The following is a 27878-nucleotide window of genomic DNA, read 5'->3' as shown; positions in this document are numbered from 1 at the left end:
AACCGGACCGTGTTAGGGTGGCAGAGGACACTAATTTGGGTCTGGGGCAAGGGAAGCACTCAGCCGAATGGTACAGCTCCGAATTCCGTCGATGGTCCACTGAGGTGTCCTGGGACGACTCTGCACTGAGATGTCTGTTCAGGAAGGGACTGTCGGATTGCTTGAAGGACGCTCTGGCTCTCCATCCACCTCCCAGTTCATTGGAGGAGGCTATGACTCAGGCTATCCGTATGGATCGGAGACTGTGGGAAAGAGGTGTTACTCAGGGTTTCCGTTTTTCCCTGCTAACCCTGATGTTTTGCTTCCATCTGAACCTATGGAGGTGGGAGCCATCAACCCCCAGGAGAAAGAGAGGCGACGTGATGGAAAATTGTGTTTTTACTGCGGAGATCCCGGACATTGGAAAAAAGACTGCCCCTCCTGTCCTCCGACTAACAAGCGGCTGAGTCTGGGTGATAATCGTGGAGGTCACCCAGACTCTCAGGTACCTTTTTCTTCCTTTTCAAGAGTACTGCTAAAGGTGGAACTTGGTGTTGAGAACGGCTTTTTCCATACTTCGGCTCTTGTAGACTGTGGGTCATCCCTGAACCTGATTGACTCTAGGCTGGTGGCTCGCTGTAGATTAGGGACAGTTAGGTTGGGGACTCCCTTAAAAATTGTGGCTATTGATTCTACACCTCTCACTAAGGATGGTCTCCATTTCAGTTCTAAAGAATTTACCCTCAGGGTGGGGGCCCTACACCAGGAGCGCATGTCATGCTTTGTTTTGGATAACCTCCCTGCTGACCTGGTGTTAGGGTTTCCCTGGTTGCAACAGCATAACCCAGTTATTGACTGGGGGTCCCGGGATATTGTTAAATGGGGACCTGGGTGTTCTGAAAATTGTCTTGCTACTGTGTCTATGTCATCCGTCAACCTGGAGGGTATTCCGGAGTACCTAAAGGGTTTTAAGGATGTGTTCTCCGAAAAGGAGGCTGAGGTTCTACCACTACACCGCCCATTCAATTGTGCCGTGGATCTTGTTCCCGGTGCCAAATTGCCCAAAGCCCGGCTGTACAATCTCTCCGGCCCTGAGCGGGCTGCTATGAAGGAGTATATCTCTGAGAGCCTCCGTAAAGGGCATATACGGCCATCTGTCTCTCCCGTGGCAGCGGGGTTCTTTTTTGTAAAAAAGGATGGTGGTTTACGCCCATGCCTTGATTTTCGAGAACTGAATAAAATAACCATAAGAAACGCTTACCCTCTCCCACTGATACCTGATTTGTACAATCAATTGTCGGGGGCCAGGTGGTTCTCTAAGTTGGACCTCAGGGGAGCATACAATCTCATCCGTATGCGGGAGGGGGATGAATGGAAAACAGCGTTTCTCACCTCTGAGGGTCTGTTTGAAAATTTGGTTATGCCCTTCGGTTTGACTACCGCACCAGCGGTATTCCAGAATTTCATTAACCATGTTTTTTCTGATCTTATTGGACGTTTTGTAGTTGTTTATCTTGACGATATACTTATATATTCTTCTGATAGACAAAGTCATATGGGTCATCTTCATGTGGTTCTCCAGAGGCTCAGGGAGAACTCACTCTTTGCCAAATTGGAGAAGTGTTCATTTTTTACTCAAGAAGTGTCCTTTCTAGGGGTCATCCGGTCCGCTGAGGGGTTTCGTATGGACCCTAGGAAGGTACAGGCCATTGTGGATTGGGTGCAACCCAGAGATCTCAAGGGTCTTCAGCGATTTCTGGGTTTCGCCAATTATTACAGAAAATTCATCAAGGGGTTCTTTCAAGTGGTCAAACCCCTCACTGATCTCACCCAAAAGGGAGCGGATCTTAAAAACTGGTCAGCTCCAGCTGTGGCGGCGTTTTCTTTGTTAAAAGAACGTTTCATGACTGCTCCGGTACTGGTGCAACCTGACTTGTCTAAACCATTCATCGTAGAAGTGGATGCCTCTGAGGTGGGAGTGGGGGCTGTGTTGTCCCAGGAGCCCACCACTTAACAAACTTAAGACCCTGTGCCTTCTTTTCTAAAAAAAAATTTTCCTCTGCTGAAAAGAATTATGTTGTGGGTAACCGAGAGTTGTTGGCCATTAAATTGGCTTTTGAAGAATGGAGGCATTTTTTGGAGGGGGCTGTCCATCGTATCACTGTCATTACAGATCACAAGAATCTGTCTTACATCGAATCCGCCAAGCGTCTGACTCCGAGACAGGCAAGGTGGTCACTTTTTTTTTTCCCGATTTCAGTTTTCCATCACTTTCAGACCAGGTTCCAAGAATGTGAAGGCGGATGCCTTGTCTCGCAGCCTAGATCCGGTATCGCCTCCGGAGCCTCCTTCCTCCATTCTTCAGCGCGGCGTGGTGGTGGCTTTGGTGTCCCAGAGATTGGAGCAGGAGATTCGTGAGGCCCAATCTCTTGCTCCCCCGTCCATACCTGAAAATAAGCTCTTTGTGCCTGTCCAGTATCGGTTAAGGGTGCTTCGGGAGTTCCACGACTCAGCTCTGAGTGGGCATCCAGGAATCTCGGCCACTCGTAAAGCCATCACTAGGCTGTTCTGGTGGCCCTCGTTGACTTCTGACGTCACTGGTTTTGTGTCCTCCTGTGAAACTTGTGCCCGCGCTAAAGCCTCCCACAACCGGCCGGCCGGGGAATTGGTGCCACTGCCAATTCCGGATAGACCGTGGACTCACCTGTCCATGGATTTTATCACCGATCTCCCACTCTCTAATGGCAAAACCGTGATCTGGGTAGTTGTGGATAGGTTCAGTAAACAAGCACATTTTGTACCCTTAACGGGCCTTCCTAATGCTGAGACTCTATCTAAGCTATTCATTGAGCATGTGATTCGGTTGCATGGTGTGCCTGTCGGTGTGGTGTCTGATAGAGGGGTGCAATTCGTGTCAAAATTCTGGAGAGCTTTTTGTAAAAGGCTGGGCATCAGTCTGACCTTTTCATCGGCCTACCATCCCGAGACCAATGGTCAGACTGAAAGGACCAATCAGTCTTTAGAACAGATCCTGCGGTGTCTTGTCACATCCAGACAGGATGATTGGTGCTCTGTGATACCGATGGTGGAATTCGCCTTCAATAATCGTGTCAATCAGTCTACTGGTACTTCTCCTTTCTTCTGCAACTATGGGTTTCACCCTCATTTTGGCGAATTCTCCAGACTAGATTCGGAGTGTCCAGGGGCTGATTCGGCCTTTTTGCGGTTGGAGGAGGTTTGGAGGGAGGTTCAGAGAAACATTGGGGAGGCTCAGGGCAAATATAAGTTTTTTGCGGATAAACGACGCTCGGTGGGGCCGACTTATCAGGTGGGGGATAAGGTATGGTTATCCACCAAAAACATAAGGCTGAGAATTCCCTCTGCTAAGTTGGGTCCCAAGTTTATTGGTCCGTATGAGATCCTAGAGGTGATTAATCCTGTGGTTTTTCGCTTGCGGTTGCCTCCGTCATTACGGATTCCTAATGTGTTCCATAAAGCGCTTCTGAAGCCGTCGGTGCCTTCCTCTGACGAGTCTCCCTCGCACCCGCCGCCTGTTATGGTAGATGGGCAGACCGAGTACGAGGTGGAACAGGTGGTGGATTCTCGTATGCTCCGTCGTTCACTTCAGTACTTGGTCCATTGGAAAGGATACGGTCCGGAGGATCGGTCATGGGTGCCGGCGCGTTCGGTCCATGCGGATCGGTTGGTCCGGGCCTTTCACGCTCGTCATCCAGGGAAGCCTGGGGGTCCGGTGGCCCCCCATTGAGAGGGGGGTACTGTCATGGTCCAGTCCGGAGTTTATCTTCTGCTGTCTTCACTCCGGACTGGTCATGTGGGGGTTAATCTCCTCAGCCTCGTTCTGGAGCTTGCTGGGCTATTTCAATCCCTCACAGCCTGCTGACCAGTGTTAGTGATAGCTCAAGCTTGCAGTTTAGAGCCGCTGACCCTTGTACCCTGGTGATCCTCCTGCCTCTGACTGATATTCACGTGTATGACCCGGACTGATCTCTGACCCCGTCTCTTGGTATTCGTCTCTGCTGTTAAGTTCCCTCTCTGGCATCTGACTCCCCGGCTTGGACCCCGACCACGTATTTCGTCTCACGTTTTGGACCCCGTGCTCATGTTCTGGTTTCCTGACTCTCGGCTTTGGTATTTTGACTACGTGTATTGCTGCTCCTTCTGGTACGTCTGCTCCTGCTAGTTTCTGACTCGGTTCGTCTGACTATTCTCTCTCGTTACCTGTGGCACATGTGCTGTTGCTCAGGGTTGCTGCTCTTTGTGTGTAACCTCTCTTCCCTCACCAGCTCCCCCTGGTGGAGGTTTCACTACAGAATGGTACCAGAATGTCCTCCGAGAGCAACTTCTCCCAACCGTCCAAGAGCAGTTTGGCGATCAACAATGCCTTTTTCAACATGATGGAGCACCTTGCCATAAAGCAAAGGTGATAACTAAATGGCTCAGGGAACAAAACATAGAGATTTTGGGACCATGGCCTGGAAAGACCCCAGATCTTAATCCCATTGAGAACTTGTGGTCAATCATCAAGAGACGGGTGGACAAACAAAAACCTTCAAATTCAGACAAAATAAAAGCATTGATTTTGCAAGAATGGACTGCTATCAGTCAGGATTTGATCCAGAAGTTGATTGAGAGCATGCCAGGGAGAATTGCTGAGGTCCTGAAGAAGAAGGGTCAACACTGCGAATATTGACTTGCTGCATTAACTCATTCTGTCAATATAACCTTTTGCTACTCATAATATGATTGCAATTATATTTCTGTATGTGATAAAAACATCTGACAAACACATAAAAACCAGAGGCAGCAGATCATGTGATAATATAATATTTGTGTCATTCTCAAAACTTTTGGCCATGACTGTACAATGTGCACCGCCAATTTTTTGTACCATGCTTTGGCTTTCCGCATGGCACTGTATGATTGGAAGACCTGATCTGAAACATCCACACCCCCCCATGTACCGATTGTAATCCAAGATACAATCTGGCTTTGGGACTTGTGATGTGGTCCCACGGGCAGTGACAAGGGTGCTGTTGTCACGGTGTATGGTGGTCGGGATAAGGACATCCCTTTTTCCCTTATACTTGACCACCAGCATGTTGTCGCTGCATTGGGCTCTGCTTTCCCCTTTTCTCGGCGATTGCCCAATTAGCGGCTTAGGGAGGCATCGCTGATTTTTTTTTTTTTTTTGCACGGTGCCACATGCAACTGTACCTCTAACAGAGAGGGCCTTGAAGAGCGGGATGCTGGTGTAAAAGTTGTCCATGTTGAGGTGATAACCCTTATCCAGCAGTGGGTGCAGCAATTCCCACACAGTTTTCCCACTCACCCCTAGGACGCGGGGGCATTCAGGGGTGTTAATCTGGGTGTCCTTCCCCTCATAGACCCTAAATCTGTGGGTGTACCCTGATGTACTCTCACGCAGTTTGTACAGTGTTTTATTCCGTACCTGGACCTCTTACTGGGCAGGTATTGTCAGAATTTTAGCCTCCCTTTTGAAGTGAATGAGTAACATAGTAACATCTTATAGTAACATAGTTAGTAAGGCCGAAAAAAGCCCTGTGTCCCTCCAGTTCAGCCTATATTCCGTCAGAATAAATCCCCAGATCTACGTCCTTCTAAAGATCCTAATCACTGTAAGATACAATATTGTTACGCTCCAGGAAGACATCCAGGCCTCTCCTGATCCCCTCGGCTGAGTTCGCCATCACCACCTCCTCAGGCAGGGAATTCCAGATTCTCACTGCCCTAACAGTAAAGAATCCTCTTCTATGTTGGTGGAGAAACCACCTCTCCTCCAGACGCAGAGGATGCCCCCTTGTGGCCGTCACCTTCCTTGGTATAAACAGATCCTCGGAGAGATATTTGTATTGTCCCCTTATACACTTATACAGGGTTGTTAGATCGCCCCTCAGTCGTCTTATGATGAGAGATACATCAATAGTGATGTCCCTCTGGGCTGTGTATGCAAATTTTCTGCTGAAGTGTTCAACCACTGGCCGAATTTTATATAGACAATCAAAGTTTGGATCGTCTCGGGAAGGACACTGCGCTAATGCGCACTATAATGCAAAAATTTTTGGATCCCTTCAAATTGTGTCCTTTTCATGGCCATGTGGAATACTGGTATGCTGTAGAGAATATCAGTACTCCAGTATTGCCAACGCTCTGGTTTTATATTATGCCCATATGCATCACAAGACTGTGGAGACCCGTGCGTCTTAAACAGTGCCTTCCCCCCTCCCACCGGGTCCTCCTAAGAAATGCCACCTCACACCATTACTGACCTACTGCCAAACCGGTCATGCTGAAGGATGTTGCAGGCAGCAGATCGCTCTCCACGGCGTCGCCAGACTGTCACGTCTGTCACATGTGCTCAGTGTGAATCTGCTTTCATCTGTGAAGAGCACAGGGCACCAGTGGCGAATTTGCCCATCCTGGTGTTCTGTGGCAAATGCCAAGTGTCCTGCATGGTGTTGGGCTGTGAGCACAACCCCATCTGTTGACATCAGGCACTCAGACCATCCTCATGGAGTCGGTTTCTAACGGTTTGTGCACACACATGCACATTTGTGGCCTGCTGGAGGTCATTTTACAGGGCTCTGGCAGTGTTCCTGTTCCTCCTTGCACAAAGGCTAGGGTAGCGGTCCTGCTGCTGGGTTGTTGCCTTCCTACGGCCCCCTCCACGTCTCCTGGTGTACTGGCCTGTCTCCTGGTAGTGCCTCCAGCCTCTGGACACTACGCTGATAGACACAGCAAACCTTCTTACCACAGCTCGCATTGATGTGCCATCCTGGATGAGCTGCACTACCTGAGCCACTCGAGAGGGTTGTAGAGTCCGTCTCATGCTACCACAAGTGTGAAAGCACAACCAACATTCAAAAGTGACCAAAACATCAGCCAGAAAACATTGGTACTGAGATGTGGTCTGTGGTCCCCACCTGCAGAACCACTCCTTTATTGAGGGTGTCTTGATAATTGCCAATAATTTCCATCTGTTATCTATTCCATTTGCACAACAGCATGTGAAACTGATTGTCAGTCGGTGTTGATTCCTAAGGGGACAGTTTGATTTCACAGAAGTTTCTTTTACTTGGAGTTATATTCTGTTTAAGTGTTCCCGTTATTTTTTTTGAGCAGTGTATACATAATTTTTTTTTTAATATACTGTGAGGTAGCGCTGTCATGTAAGTAAGGGGTTCTCGCTTGCAGCGATCGAAAAACACATCCGGCACAGGATTTTCCAACAAATCATAGTCTATGAGGTTTATTCATCCTTCATAAACCTCCAGCAGCAATATACACAGCATTACAGGAGAGCGTCCATTATACAGGCTATTTAGCCCCAGGGTTATCTCACCCACGTCAGGGTTCCCATATGGCTGTTTCTCCAGGCCGCAGAAGTCCACTCACTCCTCAGGGACTCTCAGATACTGGCCGCCATTACACACACAGCCGCTCCACAGGCTGCTGTTAGTGAGGAGATCCTTCTCCTCACGGGACCTTCCAAAAACTGGACCAATCAGGTCCCAGCATTCACTCTATGTGACCTAACCTGGCCACATTATATGGTCCATAGCCACGCCCACCGGGTCACATGACTATGACCTCACCACAGGTCCTTCACACAGACATATATACTTTACAATAGCATTCATAAACATACATATGTCTCTATCTCAAGGTCACCCACCTTGAGATACATAATGGCTCTTCAACCACTCACACTCTTGGGACATCCACACAGCGCCCCCTCGTGGACACAGTGGTCATTACACCACATACCTCCCCCCTATGTTCAAACTTGTGGGGTTGAACACACAACATCACACCAGGGTCTCGAGACCGGGCACGTATTGCACCTTGCCCCACAGGTCGAGAGAACTGTCTCCATTTGTCATACGGCCTCATCTCTACATTAGGCCTCCCCCGCCCCCAGCGGTCATAATACCGGTCATTGTCTTTGACCCTCCAGTCACGGTCTGTCTGCATCATCAGACACTGTTTAGTCACCACACTGTTACAGTGCCCCTTGTCACCTGATCTTTCTCTCATTGATCGTCTCTCTCGGTTGGTGTGGTCATAAGTCTTAGTCGATCCTGCTGTCTGGCACGAGTCTGACTCAGTCAACGTCTCACAGGAACTACAGCCCTTCAACCTCGTACGGTTTGTCGAATTGCCACTCGCTGACATTCTTCGGCCATCTGCCATGTCACTTCTTGGCGGTACCCCTGGGGTCCTTACATCTTGGTATGAAGGCGGCCGCCACCTGGTATTCCGCACTTCTTTATTAATCCGCTGGCGGTCCAGCTTCAACTGTTCAATCTCTTGCAGGTACCCCACTCTATACTTCAAGAGCAATTGAAAGTTCCTCAGGCTTTCCATGGAGCCAACCACCATCATGGGAATCCTTCCCACTTCACCAGACACCTGGTCTTCGTCATCAGGAGGGATCCTCACCCTCACCACACCGGAGACATTCACAAGGTCCTGCATCACCTTCCCGGACCTTCCAATGATTCTCCCAATCAGAGCTTTGGGTACCAGAACCACATCTTTCCTCAAACCCAACCGATCCATAGCCTCTCTTGCTATCTCTAGGCGTCGAGCAGCCTTCATATTACTCCGCCTAACCAATTGTTTGACACGAAGACACTGCAAATGCATCTCTTTCAGGACAGCTACTCGGTTTGATGTGTTTTCCCTAGCTGATACTATCACCAACTGCCGAGTCTCAGGTGCCCAGTGCACCTTACACGCTTTGACCGCCTCTTTGAAAGCCTCATGCACACCTTCCTCAGCACAGGCTTCTTGCATGTCTTCTGGTACATCAATTACAACCTTGAAGGTCGTGGACTTGCTCTCATCCTGGACAGATGGCTCTGGGTTCCCCACGGACACTTCCCTCAAGATATCTGTCATGACCGGATGACTGTCTTGTGCAGCTCTTGGCTCACCATCTTCCTGAGATTTACAGTCTTCAGGACCCTTTTCCAAGATGGGCTTTGGCAGTTCTGCCTTGCTATCAGTCGGGCAAGGCCGCTGTACGTCTTCGCCCCTCCACTTCTCCTGCAGAAGACCTTTTACTACTCCACTGAGTTCTTGCAGAACTTTATCTTTCGCCTCTGCCAGGTAGCGACGCTCATCCTCTCTCCTGAGAAACTCCTGTTGATGCTTCTCTTGGGCCTCTCTGAGCACCTCCATATCTTCCAACAGGGTCTTGTTCATGGTTTTACACGCTGACAGGTGACCTCTGAGCTCAGAGACTTCCTTCTCCAGCTCATCCACTCTGTGCTCAGCTGCTTGCCTTAGGACTCTTTCCCGTTCGACATGTTCTGTTACAGTCTCCTTTATCAGCTGTATCTTACGATCTTGTTCTCTTTTGTCCATCACGTGTCGCACCACTACCTCTTTAATTATATCGTTAAAGGGTACCACTGGGTCAGTCACCCCAGTCGAGTGAACCCTCCAGTTACCGTCCAGCACCAATGTGTCTAGTCCAGTAGTCTCATCTCCCAGCCCACCATCTGTCTTATCACGAGACGTCAGGTCCGTCAGTTGGGCAGATGTACTTCTTCCTCTGGTCAGTTCTACCTCTGACCTGTCCATGTCAGGAGCCGTCACTGTCTCAGTGTCAGCTGGCCCCACAGTCGAAGCATCTCCATCATCCGACCAAATGTCATCAAACAAAAGAAAGTCCCGGCCCCTCTCCCAGGCATAGACTAAGTCCCGTGGTATCCCTCTACCTTGGCACTCACCACCTTTGGTCCCCTCAAACACTACTGTGTCTACTGCGTAGTTCACCGTGACCCCGTGTTTACAGTGAACCCTGACGTTTTTCTCGGTCAGAGAGAAAACGAGAGGCGTTCCTGTCAGAGTCACCTGACTCTGAGTCCAGCCGACCAAAGGCTCCTTCCCGGTGCAGCATCACTGTACACATCTGTGGCCCATCATTACTACCTGGAAAGGATATTCCACATTCTGAAAAAGACCTGCACATACACTGCGGTACTCCAGACATACCTACTGAGTCACCCAGTGCTGTCACTTCTTCACACTTGGCCCCTTTCTGGACCACCACCCCGCTTTGGGTTGCCACCCCAATTTTGGTCACCGCCCCCTTTTGGAACTCCACCCCTTTTTGGGTTACCACTCCAATTTGGGTCACCGCCCCCTTTTGGGACTCCACCCCTTTTTGGGTTACCACTCCAATTTGGGTCACCGCCCCCTTTTGGGTTTCCACCCCTTTTTGGGTCACCACTCCAATTTGGGTCACCGCCCCCTTTTGGGTCACCGCCCCCTTTTGGGTCACCACTCCAATTTGGGTCACCGCCCCCTTTTGGGTCACCGCCCCCTTTTGGGTCACCGCCCCCTTTTGGGATTTCCCCATGTCCGTCCTGCAGAACCTCTTAGGCCACAGTTCACACAGTACAGTTTGTCTTTTAACGATACCACACAAGTCTTTGCTGGCACCACCACAGCTCCTGCTGTCACTGATCACCGGCACCTCCGGCTGCTGTTCACACACACACACAGCGGCTGGTGTCACTGCAGCTCCTGCTGCGCCATCTTCGTGGACCCGCCGATCCACCGGAAGCCGCTTGTCACCTTCGTAACCCCGCCGGGTTACTGGAAGCCGCTTGTCACCCTCAAAGATAAAAGAAACCACAAAAGTGCGCCCATAGGGCCTTACCAGTGCAGGTATAATGGGTTACGCAGCAATAATACAGGGTACTCACCCTTAATAGTTGTGTAAAGCCACAACTACTGTATCCGCTTAGGCCTGTTTCACACTTCCGTTTTTGTGTCCGCCAAACGGATCCGTTTCCGTTTTTTTGACGGAAACTGATGCAAACGGATCCGTTTTTTTAAAAACGGATCCGTTTTTTTGACGGATCCGCGGTAACCGTAATGGAAGTCTATGGGACAAAAAAACGGATCCTGCAAAAAATGGCGGATCCGTTTTTTTACGGAAAACAACGGATTTTGACGGATTTGAAAAAACGGAAGTGTGAAACAGGCCTTAGTCATATGCAATAAAGCTGCAGCAGGATGGTGTAGACAGACAGCGTCTGCTACCAATGCTCCCAGGGCAGATCCCTTAAAGAAAACACCAGGTCCTTGTGCTGCGAGACCTTCGTGACCCCACTGAGCCACAGCAAGCACCTTCAGGTTTTGCAGAGGAAAAGAAAAAAAAAAGAAAAAAAAACACATGCACGAAAAACTCCAAAAAACTCACGTATCCTGTCTGTGCGCTATTCAGGACGTACCGTCTCCGGCTGAGACCGTCCAACACACAGGGCACACCGGGTGCTATTCAGGGAGCAGACCCTCCTCCCAGGGTCTCCCAACACTCCGGCTTCACCAGGTCCAAGGTCATATCACGTGTTCCAGGGATCTGATTCCTCTCCCAGAACCTCCCAACACTGACCCTCCAGGACCTTGCTCACTGACCCAGGTCAGTACAACAACGAACACCTGTCGTTACCTGTGTCGGCCACACAGGTCCTCGGGTCCCTCTTATCCGCAGAGGCACCCTAGCAATCACCAGTCTCTTTCACTGAGCTGCTGTCAGTATGCGGCTTCCACAACCGTCAGCCCTCCTGGCTCAGCGTTGCCAGAACTGCAACATGTGCTGTTGGAACCGCAGCCCTTAGCAACAAAGTTTTTTTTTTTTTTCTTTTTTTTTTTTTTGGCAGTCCTTTTCCGTTGCCCCCAGCAACAAGGCTACTATATTACCCGCATTCTCCACCATATGTGAGGTAGCGCTGTCATGTAAGTAAGGGGTTCTCGCTTGCAGCGATCGAAAAACACATCCGGCACAGGATTTTCCAACAAATCATAGTCTATGAGGTTTATTCATCCTTCATAAACCTCCAGCAGCAATATACACAGCATTACAGGAGAGCGTCCATTATACAGGCTATTTAGCCCCAGGGTTATCTCCCCCACGTCAGGGTTCCCATATGGCTGTTTCTCCAGGCCGCAGAAGTCCACTCACTCCTCAGGGACTCTCAGATACTGGCCGCCATTACACACACAGCCGCTCCACAGGCTGCTGTTAGTGAGGAGATCCTTCTCCTCACGGGACCTTCCAAAAACTGGACCAATCAGGTCCCAGCATTCACTCCATGTGACCTAACCTGGCCACATTATATGGTCCATAGCCACGCCCACCGGGTCACATGACTATGACCTCACCACAGGTCCTTCACACAGACATATATACTTTACAATAGCATTCATAAACATACATATGTCTCTATCTCAAGGTCACCCACCTTGAGATACATAATGGCTCTTCAACCACTCACACTGTTGGGACATCCACACAGCGCCCCCTCGTGGACACAGTGGTCATTACACCACAATACACACATACATATATCCGCAAATTAGTATGGCAATTTACCCACCATTGACATCTATAAGGGAGGAAGCATGAAACAAAAGCTTCCACGGGTCAGTCGGAGGAAAAAGGAAGTTACTGACCCAGGCGCCTGGATTTAATCCCTGTAGGTGTGGCTGTAGGACCCTTCCCCTTTCCTGCAATGGACGTAATATTCCGTCCATGTGACCATGGACCTAATTCCCAGGGACGGGATAGTACGTCACAGCGATCAGCGGCGCCCACGTGGTGAGCGCCGCTGATTGCGGCCGGGTGTCAGCTGATTATCACAGCTGACACCTGGCACAATGTGTCAGGGGTGGTCACGGACCGCCCCCGACACGTTAACCCCTTGCACACCGCGATCAAACACGATCGCGCTGTACTGGGGATTAAAGGGAAGCATCGGCAGGGAGGGGGCTCCCTCCCTGCTTCCCTGAGCCCCCCACGGCAGCGCAATGTGCAGCGCTGCTGCGGGGGGCTCTTTCCCTACAGGCCTCCGGATCCAAGATGGCGACGGGGGCCTGCAGGGAGCTGGCTTCCTCAGTGCCTGCAAAGCGCAGGCATGAGGAAGTCTGCAGCAGTGCCTGTGTCAGATCGCTGATCTATCACAGTGATCTGTGATGTGACAGATCAGCGATCTGTCACAGGACAGTGATGTCCCCACTGGGACAATGTAATAAAGTTAAAAAAAAGTGTAAAAATAATTTTAAAAAAATCGCTAAATAAATTGGTAAAAAAAAAAAAATATTCCCAAATAAATTCATTTTTTGGAATTAAACAAAACAAAAAAACAATAAAAGTACACATATTTGGTATCGCCGCGTCCGTAACGACCCGCCCTATAAAACTGTCCCATTAGTTAACCCCTTTAGCGAACCCCTTAAAAAATAAAAATAAATCATTTTTTGCTTCGTTTTTTATCATACCACCGAACAAAAAGTGCAATAACGCGCAATCAAAACGACGCATAGAAATATCCATGGTACCGCTGAAAACGTCAGCTTGTCCCGCAAAAAACGAGCTGCCATACAGCATCATCAGCGAAAAAATAAAAAAGTTATAGCTCGCAGAATAAAGCGAAGCAAAAATAATTATTTTTTATATAAAATAGTTTTCATTGCAAAAAACCGACAAAACATAAAAAAACGACCTAAATGAGGTATCGCTGTAACCGTACTGACCTGAAGAATAAAACCGCTTTATCAATTTTACCGCACGCGGAACGGTGTAAACGCACCCCCCCCAAAAGATATTCATGAAACGCTGGTTTTTGTTCATTCTGCGTCCCAAAAATCGGAATAAAAAGCGATCAAAAAATGTCACATGCCCGAAAATGGTACCAATGAAAACGTCAACTAGTCCCGCAAAAAATAAGACCTCACATGACTCGGTGGGTCAAAATACGGAAAAATTATAGCTCTCAATATGTGGTGATGCAAAAACTATTTTTACAATAAAAAGCGTCTTTTAGCGTGTGACAGCCGCCAAACATAAAAACCGCCATAAATAGTAAATCAAACCCCCCGTTATCACCCCCTTAGTTAGGGAAAAATAATAAAATAAAAAAAATTATTTATTTCCATTTTCCCGTTAGGGTTAGGGGTGTGTTGGGGTTCGGGTTGGAGTTAGAATTGGGGGTTTCCACTGTTTGGGCACATCAGGGGCTCTCCAAATGCAACATGGAATCTGATCTCAATTCCAGCCAATTCTGCGTTGAAAAAGTCCTATGGTGCTCCTTCCCTTCCAAGCTCTGCCATGCGCCCAAACAGTGTTTTACCCCCACATATGGGGTATCAGTGTACTCGGGTCAAATTGCAAAACAATTTTTGGGGTCCAATTTCTCCTGTTACCCTTAGGAAAATAAAAAATTGGGGGCAAAAATATCATTTTTGTGGAAAAAAATGATTTTTTTATTTTCACACCCGGGCGGTCTAAACTTCTGTGAAGCACTTGGGGGTTCAAAGTGCTCACCACACATCTAGATAAGTTCCGTGGGGGTCTAGTTTCCAAAATGGGGTCACTTGTCAGGAGTTTCAATAGTTTAGGTACATCAGGGGCTCTCCAAAAGCAACATGACACCCGCAGACCAATCCATCAAAGTCTGCATTCCACAACGTCACTACTTCCCTTCCGAGCCCCGACGTGTGTCCATACAGTAGTTTTCTCCCACATATGGGGTATCAGTGTACTCAGGACAAATTGGACAACAACTTTTGGGGTCCAATTTCTCCTGTTACCCTTGGGAAAAAAAAAAAAAATGGGGACTAAAAGATCATGTTTGTTGAAAAAATACGATTTTTTTATTTTCACACCCGGTTGTTATAAGCTTCTATGAAGCACTAGGGGGTTCAAAGTGCTCACCACACATCTAGATAAGTTCCTTGGGGTGTCTAGTTTCCAAAATGGTGTCATTGTGGGGGGTTTCTACTGTTTTGATACATCAGGGGCTCTCTAAACGTAACATGGCGTCCGATCTCAATTCAAGCCAAAAACGTCAAATGGCGCTGCTTCCCTTCCGAGCTCTGCCATGCGCCCAAATAGTGGTTTACCCCCACATGTGGGGTATCAGCGCACTCGGGACAAATTGTACAATAACTTTTAGGGTCCTGTTACCCTTGGAAAAATAAGAATTCAGGGTGAAAAGATCATTTTTGTGGAAAAAAATGATTTTTTTAATTCTGCAGCTGTACGTTATAAACTTCTGTGAAGCCCTTGGAGGTTCAAAGTTCTCACCACACATCTAGATAAGTTCCTTGGGGGGTCTAGTTTCCAAAATGGGGTCACTTGTGGGGGGAATTCCACTGTTTAGGTACATCAGGGGCTCTCCAAACTCGACATGGCGTCCGATCTGAATTCCAGCGAATTTTCCATTGAAAAAGTCAAACGGCGCTCCTTCCCTTCTGAGCTCTGCCATGTGCCGAAACAGTCGTTCCTCCCCACATATCAGGTATCAGCGTACTCAGGACAAATTGTACAATAACTTTTGAAGTCCAATTTCTCCTGTTACCCTTGGTAAAATAAAAAAAAAAATTGAACCTGAAGTAATTTTTTTGTGAAAAGTTAAAATGTTCATTTTTTAAAAAATATTCCAAACAATTCCTGTGACGCACCTGAAGGGTTAATAAACTTCTTGAATGTGGTTTTGAGCACCTTAAGGGGTGCAGTTTTTAGAATGGTGTCACTTTTGGGTATTTTCGATCATATAGACCCCTCAAAGTGGCTTCAAATGTGATGTGATCCCTAAAAATAAAATGGTGTATAAATGAGAAATCGCTGGTCAACTTTTAACCCTTATAACTTCCTAACAAAAAAAAAATTTTGGTTCCAAAATTGTGCTGATGTAAAGTAAACATGTGGGAAATGTTACTTATCAAGTTTTTTGTGTGCCGTAACTCTGTGATTTAAGGGCATAAAAATTCAAAGTTGGAAAATTGTGAAATTTTCAAAATTTTCGCCAAATTTCTGTTTTTTTCACAAATAATCACAAGTTATATGAATGAAATTTTGCCACTAACATGAAGTACAATATGTCACAAGAAAACAATATCAGAATCACCGGGATCCATGGAAGCGTTCCAGTTATTACCTCATAAAGGTACAGTGGTCAGAATTGTAAAAATTGGCCCGGGAGTTAACGTGCAAACCACCCTTGGGAGTGAAGGGGTTAAACCCATTGGACAGCTGGGTACCCCCAATTAGTGCATCACCTGGGGAGTGGTGAGAGGGGGGAATTGGGCACTGAGCTGTATTTTTCTAGCTTTAGTCATATGGGCTTCACAGTCAGAGGCACGTTCCTTAATTAGTACCGTGCCTACCAAACTGTGGGGACCTGTGTGTCTTATGCTAGTTTCACACTAGCGTTTATTCCATGCAGCGCACGGCGCCGCTAAACCCCGCCCCCTGCCGGCTCCCTGCCCACCCCATCCGATCATCGCCGCCTACTATCGCACATGGACGCATGCGTTCTGCGCACCCTATCTTTAGCATAGGGTGCGCAGATCGTGCGCTGGCCATGCGCTAGTAGGATTTTAGTGTGCGCTGCACACTTTTGAAGGTGCGCCGAGTGCGCCAAAATGCAACATGCTGCGTTCGGCGCACACGGGCGCAGCGCACGCTAAAATCCTACTAGCGCACGGCCTGCGCACGATCTGCGCACCCTATGCTAAGGATAGGGTGCATAAACCACTAATGTGCGACTATAGATCCAGTATAAAATGGAATATCTTTATTAAGACAAGTATACAGTACAGGACAAAGACAGTGTGGAATGGTGCATAAAAGACAACCCACGCAGTGTGAACTGCAAAACAGACCCACCTCAGGAACTCATAATATTATTTTCCAAATCAGAACAAATATATGTATAGGAAATACATCTGTAAACGCCTAGATACCTTCATACATCATAAGACTCATAATAAGTTATATCTATCCAAGGTCAAACCAACCTCAACAGCATGTCACAGCATCAGTATGAGCCCATAAATCACTATAACACGAATACCAAATAAGTGCTATACAAGAGAAGGTTTGAGTATGTATGGGGTATAAGTTCCTGCACAATCCCACCATACCGAGATACATATATATAGTATATTATAACTCTGGCCATGGTCCCAATCAAACTCTTACTTAGCTCAATTCCCGCTCATTCAAAAAACCATAGCAGTTTGAATCTCACCAAAATAAGCCGGTGTGTGGGAGAGTCCTGGGGGATCCGTGCGTCTGCCCCGACGCGCGTTTCGGATGCTCGTCCTTCGTCAGGGGGCGTCCTTCGTGTTATAGTGATTTATGGGCTCATACTGATGCTGTGACATGCTGTTGAGGTTGGTTTGACCTTGGATAGATATAACTTATTATGAGTCTTATGATGTATGAAGGTATCTAGGCGTTTACAGATGTATTTCCTATACATATATTTGTTCTGATTTGGAACATAATATTATGAGTTCCTGAGGTGGGTCTGTTTTGCAGTTCACACTGCGTGGGTTGTCTTTTATGCACCATTCCACACTGTCTTTGTCCTGTACTGTATACTTGTCTTAATAAAGATATTCCATTTTATACTGGATCTATAGTCGCACATTAGTGGTTTTTTCCACCCCTTCTTATATTGCTTTGGCGATGGATCTGTATTTAGGTCCTATTTAACAAACGGAGACATCCAGGTGTGATATATATTATGCCAGGAGTATGTTCTCTTAGTTTGTTTATGAGTATTTCTCTTGATTAAGGATAGGGTGCGCAGATCGCATGCGTCCATGTGCGATAGTAGGAGGCGATGACCGGATGTGGCTGGCAGGGGGCGGGGCTTAGTGGCGCCATGCGCTGCATGGAATAAATGCCAGTGTGAAACTAGCCTTAAACAGTGCCTTCCCCCTCCCACCAGTCCCATAATGAAACACACATGCCTAGATAGGATGAAACAGGTCAGTCACAGTTTATTAATTGCATAAGCAGATAAAGGCAATTAGATTTTATAACGGGCTCATTGCCGAGGTCCTGTCTGCGATCGACAGGCGAGCTGGCCAATGAGCGGTTACGAACTTTTGCCCTCCTCCACACCTTCTGACATGGAGAATCATGTGTATGACATACACAGGACTCCGACCCACACCCATCAACATTAGGGCCTGTTCGACTCCGTCCTGCAAGACAAACAAAAATATATCGAGACCAATGTACATAAGGTGAACTCTGTCCGGTCTCAATAGTGCCAAAATAGTGTAACAAGCTGCCACGAGAAGTGGTGAGTTCTCCTTCAATGGAAGTCTTCAAACAGAGGCTGGACAGACATCTGACTGGGATGATTTAGCGAATCCTGTTTTGAGCAGGGGGTTGGACCAGATGGCCCAGGAGGTCCCTTCCAACTCTACGATTCTATGATTCTAAGTTACCATCTAACAGCTGGTGGTGACGAACCACAATACCCCTCACGAATTTCGCCATCCATGTGTTGAACTTTCTCTTTGCACGCTCTATGGCTTTTTCTTCTCTTGCGCCAGACAGCTTGTGGTATTATCTCTGACCACACCAATATCATATCCGTGAATAAACCGGTAAAATGTTCACTGTCGTCATAACTGTATGAAGTTTGGCGATTTTGCATTTGCCACCAGCGTGTATCACTGTTATTACCGGGTGTTTAGCCCTCCTGGAGATGTCAACTAGAACACCTGCTGCCATTGGAGCCCTCTGATACCTCTCCAGTTGACTTCTAGATCCGGGAAGCCTAGATTTTTTTTTTTTTCCTCTGGGCTGAAGCTCAGCCCCTTGTGCCGCCCAGTAGACATAAGAATGTCCTAAAATCCAAACTTCTACGCGTGTAAGAGACAAAATGTGTTACTTGCGTAAATCAGGTGTTATATATCTGGTGAAGCATGCGGATTTCCAACGACCCAATCTCTGCACTTTGGCCTCTGAAACTCCTGCCCTACCTACCTTGGGCGCTGCCCCGATTTGGAAAGAATGCGTCCCGTACTCCTTTGGATTAGTGTCGTTTCTTTCTAAGCATAGCTTGAAAATGGCCTAAAATTTATACTTGGTAAGAGGGGGACCCGTCTGTATGTGAGAGGAAAAAAATCTGCTTTTGTGTCGTATTACCGCATATCGTTTGACTATTTTTAGTGGGCATACTGGGCCTTCTGCCGAGTTAACCAGGACCCACGTGCCCCTACCGGTGGAGTCGCACTTGGATTTTCACACTCGAATGCGCAGGGCATTGCTGCATATGACTATGTCCTCGTTAATTAAACCGCCTTCTGATGCATTGTTTGACCGCGGCAACAACTCGCTAATGCGCAGTCCACCGAAGAAAGCGAACGCTGCAGATATGAGGGCTGCCTCGGATTGCGACTTGCATACCGATTGGGATATTGAAATAATGTCATGCAATAATCTCAATGAAATGGGGCGATGACATTCCTGACTCAGTTGAAGCTTTTTCCAGCCTTTAATGGCTTGTTTGATGAAAAAGAACTTTGTTGCATCAGCCCACCCCATTAGTTGAAAGAAGGCTATTCCCGATCATTTCCATTGCGCCGACGCCCCTCTTTCCTTGAGCCGAACCAAAAATTCTGTTGTTACTACGCCTCTTGCTCGGTTGCACTTATCGACTGGCCTACTCTGAATAAAAGAGCAAAAGAGCACCGCTCCTCCCAAGCCTTACCATAGACCTCCCAGGTAGCCGGTGTAACGGAGGCACGGACTAAGGGCATCAGTGATTGGCCACTGTGCCCCATAGGGATGGCGGACACTGAATACCCGATGGTTGCGCATTGGGACGCTGGATTCTGAAGGCCTGCCAATCAGAAGATAATAGTTAATGAGATTGTCTTCCTCCGCCACTAATGTGGCTTGACACCAGATACTGTTTTTCAAACAGCAGCGCTAGCTGGCGTAAAAGAACGAGTATGGGCAAGGATGTAGATGACATATGGTTCAAGCTCTTTGTGGTTCTCATATTTTTAGTTTGAAATGAAATGTTTGCGTTTCTCAACTGAGTCCCCCATAGCTCTACTGATGCTACTATTGCAAAAATTTCCTACAGGGCTGGATCGCACCCCCAGCTTGATGCGGTACGTAGCTCTGGCCAGCTGCCTTTGCACCATTGCTTTTTTTTAGATTGCTGCAAAACCCTCTTTGTTACGCCGCCCTACTGCTAGCCCTATGTCCTTGCTTGACGTTTCTTTTGCCATGACACATGTATGGCCGTTGTATGATTGCACTAACGTTTTTCCAGACTAACAAGTCTGTTTTAACGAACAAGTAAGCCTAATTCTCTGGCCAGGCTGGGAAGTGCCCTTGGTTGCCAACGATAATCGTCGAGAGAAAGCTCTGCCGACCGGCATTATACAGCTGTCAAACATCAGTAGACCCAATAAGGGCCTGCAACTGTTGTAGGGTGACTTTTTAAACTTTGCAGAAAAATTCCATCTGCAGTGTTTTCTGCATTTTTTTCAGCGGGTAAGCGAAAAACCATTGAATTGGTGTCTATTTTGATGCCCAGGAAAGGCAATACGTTACATTTTCCGACTGTTCTGGTGATAGCAGTACACCGAAATGCCGTGATATAGATTTAAATTTTTCGAGACGGAAAGAGCAAAGTTTAGAATTTTCGGGGTCGACGAACAAAAAATCATTGAGGTAATGAATCGGAGTTACTGCATGTTTCGTAACGAACTACCCAGTCCAGGAAAGTATTGAACAGCTCGAAATAGTGACACTAAATGGAACATCCCATCGTCAGGCAGATATCAAAATAATAGTGCTGGTTCACCCTGCATCCTAAGAGGTGGAAGCAGTCGGGGTGCACGGGTGACAGGCGGAATGCCGACTCTGTCTGATTTAGCTAGCAGGGCACCAGGCCCGGCTGCACGGACTAATGCTACCGCCTTGTCGAAAGACACATATGTCACGAATGCTTCCTCCGGGGGTCTAGCGTCGACGTCGTTAACCAATTCGCCTTTTGGGTGTGACAGAAGATGGATAAGACGACATTTACCGGGTTCCTTTTTCGGAATAATGGCTAACTGCGATTATTTTGATATTTTTGAAGGGCAGCAAATGAAAGGGCCCGCCATTCTACCTAGTTCAACCTCCTTTTCGATTTATTTATTTATTTTTTTTTGTTCAAAATTTCGGGGAATTCACGAGCGGATTTTAGGTCATCGGCCAGGGTTGGTGTTTTACTGAATTTGTAGGGGATAAAAAAGTCATCTGTAAAGCCGGAGTGTCGTTGCCGTGCCACTTCTTTATTGGGGTAGAGGTCTAGCCTTGGGCCTATCGCGGTTACACTCACTGGGGTTTTGCCTTGTAGGCGCTCTGTTTGCCTGATGTGTACACCTTGATGCTGGGTGCCCCCCCCCGCAAGCTGAGCAGTCGTGTCTATATCTGCATGACGCCTGAAGACGGCAGTTTCCCTCATTAAACAGCCAGCAGACCCCAGGTTTTCGTACGACCACTGAGTGCTGACCTGCGGCTACGGAGTAATTAGTGGTCTCAGATGAAAGGGGGTAGCTGCTTCAGTGATGGCGTCAGTCATAACGACACATCTGTCGCTTTTACCCCCCCACCCTAGATCGGGCTGCAGGGCCAGCCGCCTGCGGAACTCCTCTTCATACCGTCTCCAGGCGGAACCGCCATGGGATTTATGCGAATTATATATCAGATCTTGGTGTATATATAATTCGGAGCAGCGTTCCGGATGCTTCTGGCCCATAATACAGCCCAGAGCTGCAGACGCCTGTAGCCAGTTATTCATTGTTGGTGCTATTCCCGGTCTGTTTCCATCATGCGCTCGTTCACTTGTCCTCCTTTCCTTATCTACGGTCTGTTGGGCGTCAGACAATAACGACCTTATGTCGACATAATTGTTGTTCCATATTTTTCGTCTAGTCTCTTGATCTTTTTGTGCACCTAGCGGGCTGATCCCGCAGATAAACGCATCTTTGTGTAAGCTCGCTGACTGAAGTGTCGTATTGTTGTCAGCTGTACCGCATGGTTGCTTTAAGTGTTGCATTAGCTCCTTAATCGCTGAGGCTAGCTCACTCTCCCTTGTGTTAACCCCATTGCGCATTGAGTCGTCATTGGCTTTGGAACACTCACTGCTGTGTGACGCAGGAGGAGTGACAGCCAAGAAAGGAGGAACTCCGACTCCCGCTAGGGCGATGGTCTGGTTATTGCCTTGACCGGAAGCCCAGGGAGCTTGAGAAGCGTCTCCCCGGCTGGTAGCCAAAGTTGGAGTGCGTGGCTGCAGTCAATTGTCGTGCGCTCGAACCTGAGTGAAACCAAGTGATGGCGGAACCCGGCGCCGTGTTGGGCGATGGCCTGGTGGTTGATTTGGCTGGAGGCCCTGGGAGATGTGGATGTGTCTCCCTGGCTGTAGGCCCCTGATGGAGCATGTGACTGCTGGCATCTGTCGTGTGCCCGAGCCTGCCTATCGGGACTCTGCAATGCGTCTGACCACTCTGACGTGGATGGGGAATGCCATCCAGAGGACCGAGATCTGTTGCGGCTCCTATGTGAGCTGTGTTTGCCGTGGTAAAGGGAGGAGCGTCTTTTAGAGGGACAGTGGGAATGATGGCGGGAATCGTCAGAGGAGGATTGGGAGGACCTGCGGCATCTATGTCTGCGTCCGCAGTGGCTATGGGGTGTGTTGGGGGCATTTGAATCGGCAGCCAGGGGTGGGTTACGGGCCATTACTGGTAACGTTGTACTGTTTAGCACGGGGGGTGTTGTAATGTTACCGTTTTCAATATTATTGGTGGAATATGAGAGGGCGGGGGTTAATATACATTATTAGCTATTTGGGTAGTTATAGGGGGTGATGTGGGTGTATCAATAGTAATTGGTGCGATTACAGTAGTATTATGACTGCATTCATTGTACAGCTGTGGAGCGCTCTACAGCTGCGTTGAGGGCTCTCAGAACAATCTCCAAGTGCTCCTGTGCAGGCAGTGTGGCTGCACCTGCAGGAGATACGATGGAAACTGGGCCTGGGCTGACCCTGCATTGTCTGTGCGGGGACCGGAAATGACGTGGAGTGGGCGGAGCTTGGCCGTGACGCGCCGAGCAGAGACAGCAGGCACCCTGGCCCGGTGTGTCCCGGCCTGTTGCCGGGGGGCGCACGGTTTTGGATCTCTGAACGCTGCCACATCACCGACTTGGAGCCGCTCTGGATGGTGGGGGCGCACCGCACTGACCGCCTATTACCTGGAGCCGCGGTTGATGACAGAGGGGGCGGCGTGTGACCCGTGCTTGGAGCCAGGCACCCCGATGCCGGGAAAAGAACCAAGTGGGCCAGCACGTGGAGTCACGGCGGGGGGGAGGAGGCGCGAGGAGCCGAAGGGGGCGGACATCTGTATAGTTGGGCCTTGGGTGAGCGCAGGGTGGATGGCAGCTGATGGTGCCTGAGGGAGGCAGGCAACAACAAAGGCACGGACGCAGGCACGCGTGGGGGTCAGGAGAGGGCACAGGGAGTTGAGCGCTGAGGCCGCGAATAATGGCTTGAATCCAGTGCTCACCTTCCTGTGCTGCTCTCTGCCGCAGGGCCTCAATCAAAGCGTCCGACATGGCTAGATGCAGGGGGGGATTCCGGGGGTCCTCAGGAGACAAAAACTTCCAGGGGTCAGCCGAAGGACGTTACTGACCCGGGCGGCTGGATTTAACCCCTGTAGGTGTGGCTGTAGGCTCTTCCCCTTTAAATCCATTGGACAGCTGGGCATCCCAATTAGTGGATCACCTGGGGAGAGGTGAGAGGGGGAATTGGGCACTGAGCTGTATTTTTCTAGCTTTAGTCCTATGTGCTCCACAGTCCGAGGCACGTTCCTTAATTAGTACCGTGCCTACTATTCCCCAAAATGTCATCCTCTCTGTTGCATTTATGGGCGTCCATCTGGCGTATGAGGACGTGGGATTTTGGGTGAACAGTTGTTGGGCCTACAGGTTTTTCTGGGCAACCATAAGATCTATTATTTCATCCCTGAAGACGTCCATTTCAGTGAGGCCATTGGTGTCAAACGGGATTCCTGAGCTGCTGACGGAATGACGGGCTGATAATTTTCGAGGGGTGCGATCCATGTGGGACTGATTGCTGCAGGATTTGCCTGGGTCCTAGGACGCCTTGTTGGGGGGCCCTTCCTCACTAGGTAAGGAGGAGGAATGTGGTGGGATCTTCCTCACTGCCTGACCCCGTGTCGTGCACCAGGACGGTGGAAGCCTCCTCTGGTGATGAAGGGGCCATATTTTTCCAATCCCCGGGGATGTGTGTACAGTAGGTGGTTTTCTTTCACACGTGTACTATAACTACCACTGAAACTACGCTGCACATTGTCTTTCCTCTACAACAAGATCGGCTGTCACTAACTAGGTGACGCCGGCTACGCTACCTTGCTACGTCTAAAACTACGCTGTGCTATTATTTTTTTCTTAAAAAATCGGACGTCGCTTAGACTGCGATGTCCGCTACGCTAACTAGCTAATAAGAGTCCCGTGGCGCAGTCTGTGATCAGCAGCAGCAGCGATCCTGAGCACGGCGGGCACAGGAGGAGCACGAATGCTCTGCGCAGGACGCCGCACACAGGAAAAAAGGGCAAAAAAAGTAAAGGGGAAGGTGCTGCAGTGATCGCGGGAGTCACACAGGAGATGGCCGGGGAGATCACAATGGCCACCCATGGATTCTTCACTCGGGTACACAGAGGGGCTAGAGAACCGCTCTGCACACCAAGTCTGAGGTGAGGATGGTGCGCAGGGCGGTGATCCCGATTTTAGATTAACCACTTTGGTGCTGATTGGCTAGAAGCTATTGTTCAGCCAATTGGCGCCATAGGGGTTAATCAGGTGAGGTGACGTGGCGATCACCCCACCCACTGTGCCGGCTGAGATTGGTGCTGCGTCACACAGCACAGATCACAGCCTGTCAAGTGCTTTTTTTCTTATTCTCAAAAGCTTTATTGATAACATTGCTGTGATTGGCTGGTGAGCCCCCCCCGTGGTGACGTGCCAGGATGGTTTGCTGTCAGGAACTGCAGCCATCCTGACCGGATCACCGCACGATGCAGCCCGGTGACCGGAAATGGCAGCACCGTACTAGTACGGCGCATGTCGGGAAGGGGTTAAAAAAGACATTGAAAAACTGGAGCAAGTTCAGAGAAGAGCTACCAGGATGGTGAGCGGACTGCAAACTATGTCCTACCAGGAACGGTTACAGAAACTGGGAATGTTTAGCTGCAAAACAGAAGACTGAGAAGAGACTTAATAGCGCTGTACAGACATCTGAGGGGCCGTCACAGTGTAGAGGGATCATCCTCCTTCTCGTTGGCACAGGGACACACCTCTGTCTGTGATGGTTTAGTGACTCCTGCATTGAGCAGGGGGTTGGACACCATGGCCCTGGAGGTCCCTTGCAACTCGTAACTAAAAAAATATTCCTACACAAGAAGGCGATTGTGCCAGGGTCTTTGGGGGAGGAGGATGAGTGGTGAGAACTGTGGAGTGACGGGACGTACTGAACATTCTATTCTATTCCTACTGCAGTCCGTCCCAGGACCAGAACCTCCATGACGAGTTCTACCTGATGGATCACTCCGACCTCTACATCCTAGACTTCAGTAAGTTGGGGGGGTCTGGGGCATTGTAGGTGGGAGGCGGTGGTATTGTGGGGGGCTGTAGTATTGTAGGTGGGGGGTTGGGATAACCAGGTGGCTGCTGTCGGAATGTTACTGGGCCTCGTTTCCTGTTGGTACCGCTTTGTCCTCGGTCGCATTGGTGGGGGGGGGCGATGTTCTTTGGCAGGGTTGGTAGCGCCGGGGCATCGGGGGAGGGTTCAGCCCTTTTATTAACCCTAACGGGAGGTGACGAGTTTGTGGTCTGGGAATGTGCCACTGCCGCTCTGGAGGCCGCCCGCCCACGTCTTCTGTCTATTCCAGGTCCCAGTCTGAAGACCCTGTGTAAGCTGGCCGTGCTGCAGTACAGTCTAGACCAGTCCTGGCTGCCACACGACATCAGGTGCCGGAGCTGGGGGGCTCTTGGGACATGCGCACCCTCGTATCTTCAGACTTATTAACCACTTTATCCTCTGCTTTGCAGGTGGGAGCTGTCAGCCATGACCACAAACAGCAACATCAGCCGCCCCCTGCTCTCCTCCCACGGATAAGACTGCGCTGCACGGAGCGGCTCTGCTGTCCTCTCTGTGGTGTTTGCGGCGCACAAGAATCTTATTTCATAAAAAATAAAAATTTAATTATCGACACCCCGCGCCATTCTGCCATCTGTGAAAGTTGCTGCAATCCACAATTCAGAACTCACTGGAAATCGCTACTCAAATACAGCAGAATAGTGAGTGCAGCTCTGGGGTATAATACAGGGTGTAACTCAGGATCAGTAATATTATGTATGTACACAGTGACTGCACCAGCAGAATAGTGAGTGCAGCTCTGGAGGATAATACAGGATGTAACTCAGGATCAGTAATGTATGTACACAGTGACTGCACCAGCAGAATAGCGAGTACAGCTCGGGGATATAATACAGGATGTAACTCAGGATCAGTAATATTATGTATGTACACAGTGACTGCACCAGCAGAATAGTGAGTGCAGCTCTGGAGTATAATACAGGATGTAACTCAGGATCAGTAATGTAATGTGTGTACACAGTGACTGCACCAGCAGAATAGTGAGTGCAGCTCTGGGGTATAATACAGGATGTAACTCAGGATCAGTAATGTAATGTATGTACACAGTGACTGCACCAGCAGAATAGTGAGTGCAGCTCTGGGGTATAATACAGGAGGTAACTCAGGATCAGTAATGTAATGTATGTATACAGTGACTGCTCCAGCAGAATAGTGAGTGCAGCTCTGGGATATAATACAGGATGTAACTCAGGATCAGTAATATTATGTATGTACACAGTGACTGCACCAGCAGAATAGTGAGTGCAGCTCTGGAGTATAATACAGGATGTAACTCAGGATCAGTAATGTAGTGTATGTACACAGTGACTGCACCAGCAGAATAGTGAGTGCAGCTCTGGGGTATAATACAGGAGGTAACTCAAGATCAGTAATGTAATGTATGTACACAGTGACTGCACCAGCAGAATAGTGAGTGCAGCTCTGGGGTATAATACAGGAGGTAACTCAGGATCAGTAATGTAATGTGTGTACACAGTGACTGCACCAGTAGAATAGTGAGTGCAGCTCTGGAGTATAATACAGGAGGTAACTCGGGATCAGTAATGTATGTACACAGTGACTGCACCAGCAGAATAGTGAGTGCAGCTCTGGACTATAATACAGGAGGTAACTCAGGATCAGTAATGTAATGTATGCACACAGTGACTGCACCAGTAGAATAGTGAGTGCAGCTCTGGGGTATAATACAGGAGGTAACTCAGGATCAGTAATGTAATGTATGTACACAGTGACTGCACCAGCAGAATAGTGAGTGCAGCTCTGGAGTATAATACAGGATGTAACTCAGGATCAGTAATGTAATGTATGTACACAGTGACTGCACCAGCAGAATAGTGAGTGCAGCTCTGGGGTATAATACAGGATGTAACTCGGGATCAGTAATGTAATGTATGTACACAGTGACTGCACCAGCAGAATAGTGAGTGCAGCTCTGGGGTATAATACAGGATGTAACTCAGGATCAGTAATGTAATGTATGTGCACAGTGACTGCACCAGCAGAATAGTGAGTGCAGCTCTGGAGTATAATACAGGAGGTAACTCAGGATCAGTAATGTATGTACACAGTGACTGTACCAGCAGAATAGGGAGTGCACCTCTGGAGTATAATACAGGATGTAACTCAAGATCAGTAATGTAATGTATGTACACAGTGACTGCACCAGCAGAATAGTGAGTGCAGCTCTGGGGTATAATACAGGATGTAACTCAGGATCAGTAATATACTGTATGTACACAGTGACTGCACCAGTAGAATAGTGAGTGCAGCTCTGGACTAAAATACAGGAGG

The 27878-nt window shown here is 48.6% G+C and overlaps 1 protein-coding gene across 2 annotated transcripts in view; it reads left to right on the top strand.

The window, feature by feature from the left end:
* KLHDC3 (kelch domain containing 3) overlaps positions 1–26141 on the top strand; it is a 74436-nt gene extending 48295 nt beyond the window's left edge. For both annotated transcript variants that reach the window (XM_073558976.1, XM_073558977.1), the window contains exons 9-11: positions 25427–25500; positions 25819–25897; positions 25979–26141. In XM_073558976.1, coding sequence (XP_073415077.1) covers positions 25427–25500; positions 25819–25897; positions 25979–26045 — 220 coding nt within the window. In that variant the 3' untranslated portion in view covers positions 26046–26141. The remainder of the gene's footprint in view (positions 1–25426; positions 25501–25818; positions 25898–25978) is intronic.
* Positions 26142–27878: the final 1737 nt, after the last annotated feature.

Source organism: Dendrobates tinctorius, unplaced genomic scaffold (assembly GCF_039654945.1).
Source record: "Dendrobates tinctorius isolate UK_male_01 unplaced genomic scaffold, ASM3965494v1 ptg000264l, whole genome shotgun sequence".
Classification (NCBI taxonomy): domain Eukaryota; kingdom Metazoa; phylum Chordata; class Amphibia; order Anura; family Dendrobatidae; genus Dendrobates; species Dendrobates tinctorius.
Note: the sequence above shows the minus strand (reverse complement) of the source record. Positions and strands in the feature narration are given on the sequence as shown.